Source organism: Camelina sativa, chromosome 12 (assembly GCF_030686135.1).
Source record: "Camelina sativa cultivar CO46 ecotype springtype chromosome 12, ASM3068613v1".
Lineage (NCBI taxonomy): Eukaryota > Viridiplantae > Streptophyta > Magnoliopsida > Brassicales > Brassicaceae > Camelina > Camelina sativa.
Genome location: NC_141891.1, coordinates 36419721 through 36432529, shown reverse-complemented (window position 1 = coordinate 36432529; position 12809 = coordinate 36419721). Strand labels below are relative to the sequence as shown.

At 37.1% G+C, this 12809-nt stretch overlaps 1 protein-coding gene and 1 non-coding gene across 2 annotated transcripts; both read left to right on the top strand.

The window, feature by feature from the left end:
• Positions 1-1327: 1327 nt before the first annotated feature.
• Positions 1328-1434, top strand: LOC147933181 (small nucleolar RNA R71). The gene has a single exon (XR_015576772.1). It is a non-coding gene; the product is annotated as a small nucleolar RNA R71 (small nucleolar RNA).
• Positions 1435-3904: 2470 nt separating this feature from the next.
• Positions 3905-6251, top strand: LOC109126959 (uncharacterized). Its single transcript, XM_019230964.2, has 10 exons — positions 3905-4045; positions 4123-4387; positions 4451-4547; positions 4637-4761; positions 4841-4925; positions 5011-5140; positions 5208-5401; positions 5521-5644; positions 5737-5949; positions 6030-6251. The coding sequence occupies exons 2-10, from the start codon at positions 4267-4269 to the stop codon at positions 6249-6251; spliced, it is 1311 nt and encodes a 436-aa protein (XP_019086509.2). The 5' UTR covers positions 3905-4045; positions 4123-4266.
• Positions 6252-12809: the final 6558 nt, after the last annotated feature.

The following is a 12809-nucleotide window of genomic DNA, read 5'->3' as shown; positions in this document are numbered from 1 at the left end:
CCAGAACCAGTTGGATGTTGGTAGGCTTGAATTTCTCGAATCCGAGACGTTTGGCTACAGTTAGTGGCATCAGGCTGATTGATGCCCCCAAATCGCAAAGACATCTTCCAAACTTCAATGGTCCGATCGAGCAAGGTAAAGTAAACGATCACGGGTCACTCAGTTTCTTAGGTGCAGCAGTCCTTTGGATTATGGCGCTGCACTCATGATTGAGTATGACCATCTCTTGTACTTGCTTGATTCGCTCCATCACTGCATGCTTCAGGAATTTCTGGTAAGGAGGTATCAAGATGAAAGCGTCCATTAGGGGCATGCAAAGTTCGAGTTCTTGCATCTATTTCTCGAACAATGCCTTGTACTTCTCCAGCAGTTCCTTGCGAAATCGTCCAGGGAATGGCAAAGGTGGCTTGTGAGGTGGGGGAATGAATCTCCTTTCTTTCTGTTTCTCTCCTCCCGGTTTGTCTGCAGGAGGCGGGGTTGCTGGAGGGTCAACCCGATCATCTATCTGAGTAGTGTGGTCGGGTTGTTCTAGGGAGTGGCTTTGTGGTTCAGCAGAAAAGTGGTCGGTTCACGGATATCCTCCCCATCTAAATCATTGTTGTCCTCATTGATGTTCAATGGTGCTGTTCGAGGTGGTAATTGTCGGCCACTCCTTAGGGCGATCGCGTTTGCAGACTCTGTAGGACTTTTTGAGGTGGAAGCCGAGTTATCTGTAAGCACCTGAATTCGAGATCCCAAGGCATCAAACTTGTTGTGTAGTTCTTGGAAAATGGCTGATAGACGGCAGGCGAGATCGTCGAATCTTGTATTAATGTGTATCGTGTCGGTCTTCTGAGTGGATAGGACTGTGTGCATTAGGGATAGCAAATCCAGCGATGAGGAACTAGATGGGGGTATCGGGCTGTATATCGGGTTTCGGTAGGACAGCTTCGGATTCGGCGTGTAATTGTTGTACCTTTTGTTGTAACCTCCTTGGTTGTTGATGTAGTTAACATCTTCTATGTGTACTGTCTCCCCATCTTGTTGTAAAAACTGCTCTTCCTCTGATATTGCATGAACATGCTGCTGTTGGCTGAGTAGTTTATCGAGCTTGTCATTGAGGGCTTTCATGTCTCTCTTGTACTTGGCATCTTCCTCTCCAGTAGATCGCACATTGCGATCGTACTCCTCATTGTAGTTCCCATCAGATTGAGCCAAGTTTTCTACTAGGTCCCAACCTTCATCAACATCCTTGTTGGGGAAGTTACCATTGCTTGCGGTGTCCATCAACATCCGTATCTTGGGGACCACTCCTCTGTAAAGTGTACTCAGCAATGAAGCATTGCTGAAGTCATGATGAGGACATCTGGTAGTGTATCCCTTGAAACGTTCTCAAGCTTCACTGAACATCTCATTGTTCTTCTGAAAAAAGCCGGAAATGTCATTTCTCAGGCTTGCGGTTCTGGAGTTGGAGAAGAATTTGGCCAGGAATGCCTTCTTGCATGCTTCCCAAGTGGTGATGGACTCCTTGGGGAGTGATTTCTCCCAGATGTGTGCTTAGTCTCCCAAAGAGAATGGGAAAAGCCGGAGTTTGAATCCATCCTCACTAACTCCATTTATCTTGGTGAGGCTACATAGCTTATCAAATTTATCCAGATGATCCAATGGGTCCTCCATTGGCAGTCCATGAAACTTGTTACTCTGTATCATCTGGAAGAGACTACTATTGATCTCAAAATTGTTGTTCTGGACAGCAGGTGGCACAATGCCATTCCTTTGAGTATGAGTAAATGGAGCATCTCCTGTTCTTATGTTGGTCCTTGCTTGAGTAGCTGGTGGACCGTTCTGATTGTTCATTGTCTCCTCAATAATTGCTGGTTGCGGTTGTTGAACTTGTTGTTGTCTGAGTAGCCTTGGTCTGTCGATGTTGTCTATGAAAGGACTCAAGTTGTGGCTACCTCTGGATCATGTTTGCATGCACAAGTAGATGACCGAGTGTGTAAACGAGTGTCAACCCGATCCAGGTGATCGAGTGACGGGTCGGGTGGGTGCTCGGGCTGTACCTGAGATTCAAAAAAACAAGAACGACAGCAAACAAGTCAGATTCCGAACCAATATAAATAAAGGAACTTGATCTAGCAAGTGCTGAAATCCTAAACGTAGCAAAATGAATTCAACAAAATGGCACTAAATTGATAAACAGGTTTTCACCAGGGTATCAATTCCCTATGCAGTTGTAGTACAAAGGGTTATCAATCCAAATGGTTGTTTATGCTAGCAGGAAGGATGCAATCAGAACAATGCAAGTCAAGCCAAGTAATAGTGGGGTTTTATCTAACAATCCTAAAATAATAAAAGAAAAGAATATAAAGAAGAAACCACTCAACCTAAGCACTTGATGCAAGCATTCGAGTACAGGATCGGGTGGAGTGATCGAGTAAGCAAATGAAGTATGAACAAATCGAGGGGTTACTCGATACATGTTATCGTGTATCTGATCGGGTAAGGGATCGAGTGATGAATGAAAATGCAAGCAATTAAGATATGAAAGCTTCTAAGGATGGGGTAATCGAATCCTAAGCATTCATGACGAGTACAGATGTCTTACAGGCCTCAAGCAAATATTTCCTAGACAATGAATCTCTAAAATCTTGTTAAAACACTCTCGTGATAGAAACAATCAACCTTGATCACTCCCCTACCCAACTCTCGTTGGAGAAACATGACCAAGCAGGCATTAAGATCCGATTCATTATTGTCAGTAAACCCCTTACTCATCTAATCTCTTAGGCTAAGTGAGTAAACCTCTAGCATTGGTTGATTCAAGCATCTCATCTACACCTCTCGGTGGTAAAACACCTTAGATCTAATCTCACCCTCTCGGTTTGTTGACAGCATTAAGAACACCAATCTAGAAGGAAATCTATTAAACAAATACAATCAACTAAGACATCCTAACCGATCAAGAACACAAAATCATCTAAGGCTGTTTCAAAACTAATGTGCTCTGGAAAATGTTTTATTTTTATTTTTTTCTTGTTGTTGTTCTTGGTTGGACCTTTAGGTATCATGCGTAACTGTTGTAACCGATGTCATGTTAGGGTGACTTATGAATGAATATTTATTTTCTAAAAATAAAATAAACAAGAATGATACGAGTATTCATAGTACGGGAAACTCACTTTTCACTGTCCTTGTACTAAATTCATATGTGCGATACTACATTACAATGTAACTTTTCATCTATTTTGCTGCTTCTCCCATGAGAGTACGTGAAAATCACTTTTCACTTTGTCTTTGTACTAAATTCATATGTGCGATACTACACTACAATGTAATTTTTCATCTATTTTTCTGCTTCTCCCATCTATATATACAAAAATATATAAAATAAATCCTAAAGTTGCAATCTATTTACAACTATGCTATTGGCATTTTTTTTTTTTTAAACACAGTTTGGGTTCGACGATTAAAGGTTAACATATCAAGCCCAAGCCCATCTCAGTTCTACGTTTTTCTAACCCCGAATTATTTTTCCCCCCAAATGTTTATCTTCAAAAATTAAATAGAAAATATACAGATCTTTTATTGCCTTCGACGATGATCCTATGCGAGACTTGTGTTTCAACTTCTTGATTTCCAAATACTTTCCCCCACCAATTACACATCTCCTAAATCAATCAAGCAAAATAGAATTAAATTTTAGAATATATCATATCGCATAAATATACCATAAAAAACCAAAATCGTAATTATCTCTCTAATTACTCGCTTCATCAGATCTTTTTTGGTATCCTAACAAATGTGTTGGTCGCCCTAGTGGCTTTCCTATAAATAATACTAACCTAAAACTCGATTATGCATAAGCAATCACATCTATACAACACTCACAATAAATCTTAAAAACTCTTTCTTTTACTTCTCTATGGCTGCTACTTTTGCCTTCTTGAAAGATGTTTGACACTACAAAACTGCATGGAGGGTCCAAGTGAAGGTCATCCATTCATGGCGTCAAAATACCGAAAACATTGGTGAAACGCTATAGTTGGTTTTGTCAGACTCAATAGTAAGAATAAATGCTTACGTTTATGAGATACAAGACTTTTCTATTACTAATGCATCTTATGTGTTTCATTCTTTCAGAGTAAAAAGATTCATGCATCAGTGAAGAAGGACTTGGTTTGTAAGTATGTGAATAGGCTCCCTATTGGTAACTGAGTTTTCATTGAGACATTTGGTCTTAGCTATGCAACTTGTCAATTCAGACCAACCACACATCTGTACAAGATGTCATTCATCAATGGAACAATGGTCATGGACAGTGACCCTGTTTCTGATGCTAGCTTCCTCACATTGGCTAAGTTTCAGAACATCCACAGTGGAAAAGTTAATCCACATACATTTGTTGGTAAGTATCTATTTACAATTATTCTAATAAATATTCTATCTAATTATATTATTCATTATGCAGAGGTTATTAGTCAAATTGTGAGTTTGGGTGAATTGGAGGAACTCGAAGCCAATAATAAACCTACCAAAAAACTTGCTTTTGAGCTTCGGGATGAAACGTAAGCATTTGCTGCTAATATAACTATATGAAATGTATGGGGGATAACATCTGAAATCACTAATCCAACTTACTTATATTATATGATAGAGATGAGAGAATGTCATGTACCTTGTGGGGTTCCTTGGCCGAACACATTTTTGGATCCTGTCAAGATTCTGATGGAAGCATCATCATCTGTTTTCTCAGATTTGTGAAGATAAAATCCTACAAAGGTATAAAAATTGTATTATTGAAAATTATTAATCATTTAACAGACGTATTATTCTTTAACTTATGATTTTACTCAATCAGGTGTAAATTTTTTGACTAATTCGTATGATGCTTCTCAAGTCCATGTGAACCCACTATTCCATGAAGTTGATGTTTTCAGAAAAGTGTAAAATTATCTATACTATCAAATTTCATTCTATTTTTATAACAATAACTATTTAGTTTTAAATATATAGATTGTATTTTAACAGGCTCCCCGATGATGGCCTCTCTCTCATATACCATCAGAGACAACCAAGATGGGGGATGGTTGCTGTTCAAGCTGAAAATTCAGAAGATTTTCCTAGGAAAACAATTGAAGAGTTGAAGAATTCTGTTGAGGTATGTAAAGCTTAGGTTAACTTTCTAACTTTTATAGTACTCATTTATAAAAAACATGTATCTATAGATTGGAAAGGCAAGGATTCATTGCACGGTCTACGCCATTGACACAGACTGGGCTTGGTACTATATTAATTGTCGTTCTTGCAATAAGAAAGTTAACCATATCCATGATGGGGTGAATGGGGTGAATAACAAAGGGAAAAAACCAAGGTTTTGGTGTGACACTTGCAATACTGTTGTCACTAATGTGATTGCAAGGTAATGAAAATTTTACACTCAATCTATTTTCGAATCTATATTGCAAGTGTATATATAGATATATAGATAGTTAAAAAAAAATACTATTGTTATTGATTACTATATATACATTTTTTTAGGTTTATGCTTTATGCTAATGTCATGGACAATACTGGTGAGATAAAATTATTGTTGTTTGATTCAATATGCTCTGAGATTATTGGGAAGTCTGCCCCATCAGTTTTTGGTGGCTCAGTTAATGAGGTATGCTAATCATATGATAATATTCCCTTTAATTTTGAAAAATAACGGTGTTGATATTCAGACGAATATCATTTAATTTAATTGTTGTGTAGATCATAGATCCAGAAAATTTGTCTGATCTAGTGAAAAGTCTTATTGGAAAGACTTATCTCTTTCTGGTAAATGTTGAGAATGCAAACATATGGGATGGTAAGGACACCTATAAGATCTCCAAAGTGCTCTTGAAATATGGCCTAATCGAAGAACAACTGCTGGAGAATTCATTTGACAACGTCAATGCACCGTCTATTGTCTCTGGTGACCAGGTAATTGATCGACACTTTACTCCTGTATTAAATTTATGGCTTATAATTAACTGTCATAACTATGTAATTGCTGTTTATAGGGACCGCTCATGTTAGAAAACAGTCCGCATACTACCGACTCTCTTACTCCATCCTCCAAGCGTGTTTATCTTGCTAATGGAGGGACTTCTGATCAAAACTTAACTTCCAAAAAGTTGTGTATTGAACCTATAGATTTAGAAAAGTCTTACCCAAAATTTGGAGTTGTAGGAGTTAATGAAAAAGCTGGAGGATCAAACGACAAAGTTGGGATTGGAAAATAGAAGAGTGCCTATAATGGAAGTGTTGTGGACAACTCACTAACTGAGTCATTGAGGGAAAAGAAAAGATGGGAGAACTTAAGATCAAGGTTGAAAAGAAGGAATGATTTGTGGCAGCTCATATTTTCATATGTGCCTATAATGGAAGTGTTTTTTTCTTTGTTTCCATTCTCATGTTAAAACTATCTAAGTTTGGTATTTCTTAGTTTGGTCGTATCTTTGGCCGCAAATAAGTGCTGTTTTGCAGCTCTTTTCAAAATTATTCAGTTTCTTCACTAAAACATTTCTATTTCTGATTCATTTTAACTTTTTCGATTGCATCCTATATACATAATGAACCATTTCTATCTTTCATTTAAACTTTATTGTAAAACTATATAATATGCTACAGATATATAAAGAACTGACCTCTGTTTATTTCTTGCTTACCGCTATGTTTCATTTATTATCATCATCTCACCATGTGGAAAACACCCTGACATAAACACATAAGTTTTCGTATAAGACAAAATTATAAATTATTGACACTTAATTTTCGATGTAAAATAAATGAAACCATATATATACTAGTAAATTAGAAGCTTTAAATGTCTTCAGAGAACAAACACTATCAGACCAAATTCCATTTTAAACATTAGTATATGTTTTTTCCAAATCTTGGTTTTGCAAAACATATTACCTAATTAGTATATAGAAAGTATGGTTAATATTTTAATTTAAAGAATTCTCAATCATCTTTTAAAACGTGAATGGAATTAAATCTGTAAAATAAAATCCTGTTTTGTTTTATAAAATAACTAAATAGATCTCAAATCAAATTGAAGAAAATATTTGTATATGTTGTAAACTAGAGGATTTAGGGAACGAATTCTCTTATTCTTATTATTGATAAACAATGAATGAGGTTACATATATATACAGTGTTTTCCTAAGACAAAGTCTAAACCGACATAGAATAAGTAATGGCCGATGGGCCTTGGCCGAACGGGCCTAAAGTCTTAAACACTTATGGACCGAGTATGGGCTTGGTTATGGAGTCCACAATCCAGTGTTTTACAACACTCCCCCTTGGATGACATAACCATGCAAGTGCGAGGAAAGGATCGATGCAATGTGCTTGGGGATGCTGCCTCATTAAAACCTTACCAGGAAAACCCAGTGGGATAAAACCTTGGTGAAGGAAAAAGAGTACAGCAGACATTACTCCCCCTGTTCCAAGCATCACTCTAAGTCCTTAAGCCTCCGCATTCCAATATGATGCGTGAGCTTCTTGAATGTTGTTGTCGGTAGTGCTTTGGTGAAGAGATCGGCTGAGTTGTTGTATGACTGAACTTGTACCACTTAAACTTCTCCGGCCTTTTGTAGTTCATGTGTGAAGAAGAACTTGGGTAATATGTGCTTCGTCCGATCTCCCTTGATGTAACCTTCCTTGAGCTGTGCGATGCAGACTGTATTGTCTTCATAGATTACAGTTGCTTCCTTGTTGTCTTCGACCATACCGCAATCCGTCCTGATATAGTCTTCAACCTCAACCATACATACTTAAACTTTCTTTGTTATAACCTGCATCAGCAAAACCAACTAAAACCTTCTTTGTTATAGTTAGTATAATATAAACCCAAATTTAAAGTTCCTTGTAGGTAACGTAACAAATACTTAATTCCACTCTAGTGCCTTTGGGTTTGACAAGAACTAATTCTTGCTAGGAGGTTCACGGCAAAACATATGTCTGGTCTAGTGTGGCTAGCCAAGAACATTAACTCTCCTATAGCACTAAGGTATGGCATTTCAGGACCGAGAACTTTCTCATCGTCCTTCTTTGGACCAATGGATCTTTATCCAAATCAATTCTCCTAACAACCATTGGGCTAGTCAATGGGTGAGCTTAGTCCATATTAAATCTCTTGAGTACCTTTTCTGTATATGCCATTTGATGCACAAGGATTCCATTGTTTCTGTACTCAAGCTGCAATCCCAAACAGAATTTTGTGTTGCCTAGGTCTTTCATCTCGAATTCTTTCTTGAGATATTCTACTTGTTTGGGCGATTTAACCAGGGGTTCCAAGGATGTTTAAATCATCCATATACACTGCTATGATTACAAACCCTTTGTTTGCAAACTTCTTTATAAATACATGGACTGATGGGATCATTTTATAGCTCTCTTTGGCTTGGTACTTACTGAATCTATTATACCATATATACCCACTTTGTTTCAGTCCATAAAGGGATTTGTCTAGCCTTATGCAGTATTTTCTCGAGAACCACTCTTATCTTTGAGCTCTATACCCTCTAGTAATCTCATATAAATTTCATTTTCCAGTGGACCATATAAGTATGTGGTTACAACATCCATTAACCACAAATGCAGTTTTCTCTTATAGCCAGACTTTATTAAAGTCGTTGCATCCATCACAGGGAGTATGTCTCCTCATAAATACAGTGTTGTCCTTAAGGTCGGACCAAACACATTTCTCTTCTTCTAAGAGTTAAGCTCCATGTCAATAGCTTCTTTTTAGTCTTTGCTTTGAGTGCACTCTAATATAGACGTGGGCTCTAGATCCTCATTTATCTCAAGTGCTACCTTGCATGCAATTATTTCATTAATGTCGACATCTTTGCAGTTCCATTTTATTCCAGACATGATATAATTTATCGAGCTCTTATTATTATCAATACCTTAAGGACCTTGAGGTTTAGCGTCCCAAACCTCATTGTTAGTACCTTAGGATTTGCCGTGGCCATGTCTATACTTTTTCTTTAACCTCGGTTTTTTTGCACCTTTCTTAGAATTTCCGAACGTTCTTTTCTATGGAACATATTGGTCTACTTAGACTCTGTAGCAACTTGATTATTGTGTTCCTTTTGAACATCAATACGTACTGGTGCATTACAAGCTGGTATGTACAATTTCTTATTCTCTTTGGGTCAACAAAGGAATCTGGCAATATAAATAGCTAGCTTTTATAAATGAATAATTCTTTGGACCTCTGCATCACATGCTAGAGTCCTGAGGATCTTGCCAATTTAAGGATGTTTGATTCCATAATATTTCTTTGACCAGCTTGTTTGTCTCTCCACCCAACATAGAAAACTCGGATTTAACAAAGTGACAATCCGTGTATCTGGCCACATATAAATCACCCATAGTTGGCTCAAGATACTTAATAATGGTGGGAGAATCATATTCATCATATATTTCCATCCTCTTTTAAGATCCCATTTTTGTTCTCTGTGATGATGCAATATAAACGTCACACCCGAATATTATTTGAGATGGGATATGTCTGGCTCATGACCCGTTAGTAATTGGGATGGTGAATATTCTATGCTCACTAGATGGCCTGATGCATATAAGCTTTACTGCATGTAATATTGTGTGTCCCCAAGCCGACACAAGAAGCTTCGACCTCAAGAGTAATGGTCGAGCAATACGTTTAATGAGGGATTCATCTAATCCATTCTCTGTATGTTCATGTGCCACAGGGTGGTCCATTCATGTGCCACAGGGTGGTCAATACTTCCCCCCATGGACATACCATTATTATTAAACGCTTGGGATATATATTCACCAGCACTATCTAGACTTATAGTCTTAAGTGGATAATTTCTTTATTTACTGGTGATGGCCTTATAATAAGTTTTCCCATGTGTACATGCTACACACGTGAGATTCTTAGGGATAACTCTTCTCTCTTTTAGGAGTGTGCCCATTTTGATTTCATAATTAGCTTACGCATCATGTTAGGACCCGGATGGCCTATCCGTTCAGGCCATAAAGTGAAATATTGAACATTTTGTTCATTGCCATATTAGCCTCTATAATATTAATCTAAGCATGGTATAAACCAGTGGCTAGTGCGGGTATAGTCTCTAGAACTTTCTTATGTCCTTGGGTGATTTCAATATATAGGAACTCTCTGTTTCCTTCACCCTTTATTTCAATATGGAAACCATTCAAATGAATGTTCTTAAAGCTCAATAAGTTTCTCTTAGAGCTGGGTGAATATAATGCAACACTTAGTTCAAAATGTGTGCCATAAAATATATGCCTGGCCGTAGCCTTCACTTAGGCTTGCTATACCCGCTTATCTTTGCTAATATTGGCATTTTTCAAAATTGTGTGGCTTAATCCACTATCCACCACACTTATGTTCTTGTCCTTAGCCATTTCCAATAATGGACAAGATTTTATGTTTTAAACAAGCAAATATATAATGAAGGATATATTATAATTGAATTTAAACCAAAATAATAATTCAATCAAATTCAAAGCATAGAAATTAAATTAATACACCACATGAGTTTAAATATTTTTCTTTTAGGCAATTATAAATCTCATAATCCAATTTAGTCATCATTCTCATGGTTGAAATTTCCTTCACCATCGAGATGAACCAGGTTAGTTTCTAGATTTATTTTCTTTATTTTCAAACTTTCTTAATAGAGATTAACAAGGTGCTTAGGAGTTCTGCATGTCTTTATCTAATGGTTTTCTATACCATAATTATTATTACAAGTGGACTTGGTCTTATGTTGCGGGTTTAGATAACCCGCGGCCTCTACCCCGACCACGGCCGAAGCCTAATCGGTTTCTACGGCCTTGACCATCATAATTATGCCTTTGGTAAGTCCCACAACTAGGACCACCACGTCCACCACTTCCTCGGCCACGGCCACACTTGTCCCTATGGACATAGTTAGACTCATTAGTCTCTTTGGCTCTTTAGGCTTTTTAGGATTTTTCTTTGTCATGTCAACCTTGTGAGCTTCTTTGCACTTTTCATTTATAATTGCTCATTGTTTTGCTCAGCAAGCAGCAAACAAGATATGAGGTCTGCATGGGTCTTAAACCCCTTAGTGTGAAAAGCAGAGAATGTCTTCTCTAGCAGATCTTTCTTAGTAACCTCAGTACCACACTACCTTAGGATTGAGACAATCTTAAAAGCTCTGAGTTATACTCATCCAAGTATTTGAAGTCCTGGATCCTTAGGTTTTTCTAATCGAATTGAGCCTTTGGTAGGAGCACCATCTGTTGGTGTCCATATTTGTTTTTCAACTCTGTCCAAAGGTCAATAGAATTTTCTATGGTGAGGTACTGATTCTTGAGACTCTCAGCAAGTTGTGCATATGCATAATCACCTTATATATATTTTCTTAGTGCAATCATTATCATCCTTAATACACTCACATAGGTCCTTTGATTTTTAGGTTAATACAGAACATGCACTCGATTATATCATGCGGTATTTAAGTCCAAACCATGTAATTAATTTGGATCATGCCATGCGGTATTTAAGACCGAACCATGGAATCGTTTTAGTCTTAGGCCATGCGGTGTTTGAGACCGAAACATGCCTTGTCTTTACTCATAATTTCGAACTTAGGTCATGCGATATTTGAGACCGAAACATGCCTTTATTATACTCAATTTTCGTGGCTTTAATATGCATGCAAGACAACAAATCCTAGATAGATACTAGCATGCAAAGTTTTCCTTATTTCTAGATAGGATTTCCTTTCTTATGTTTTTCTATTCACTCTAGGATTTAGTAAATATTGTTTTAAGGTGTTTTAGATAATCACTATAATTAAGAAGGAGTTTATCCTAACCAATATTTTAATTCTGATTTTAATGATTTAGTTTTAGAAATTTAACAATTTACTAACAATTAATCGGATTCACCTTAACACAAAAATAATAGTTTTAGGATAATTACTATATTTGGATTTGGAAGTTTTTAACATCCTAAGAACAATTCTATGAATTTCTAGTTTTGTGTTTTAACAATCCTAGAGATTAATTCATGCAGCCGAATTTACAAGTTATGATTCAATTGATTTTATAACATCCTATATGTAATCCGATTTCCTTATGATGCATGAACAACCAAGTTTTTAAATTTCCTAGAACAGTTTGATTAATATCTTTCTTATGAATCTCGAAATCTAATAGTTTTAGTCTAGGTTCTTATGCAACAATCAATCAAGCAATATAACAATCAATCAATAAGCTTGATGTTTCTTGGTGCAATTCACAAACAATCTAACAATCCTATGCAATCCAATTTTAAAGTTTTATAGGATATAGAGATCTTAAGATTTGTTTGTTATGTACTTGGATGTTTTAGGATTCAATAGCTTTAGGTTCAAATTCGATTCTTATGGTGTTAAGAGAGTTTTTAGATCTTATTTACCTTTCACCAATTAGGGTCTGACTGGATATGAACCGGGAGCTAACAGACCTCAGTTGTACCTCTCTCTCGATCAAGAACCTCGGACAGCACTCGGACAGAACACGAACAGGAAACCGGATCTCTCGGACAGATCCTCGTACCGCCTACGTACTGCTCTCGGATACGCCTAGGAACCGCGAACCTCGATCGGATTTTGGATAGAACTTGATCACGAGCTTAAGGTTTGCTCGTGAACACCAAAGGATTTTCGAGACAAGTTACTTAGTCTCGAACAAAGGAAGAACAGAGGCGGTTTAGGGTTTTGGAAGAGAGGGATGAATTGGCGGCTGCTTAGGGTTTTAGGGTTTAGGGTTTTCTCAGCTGG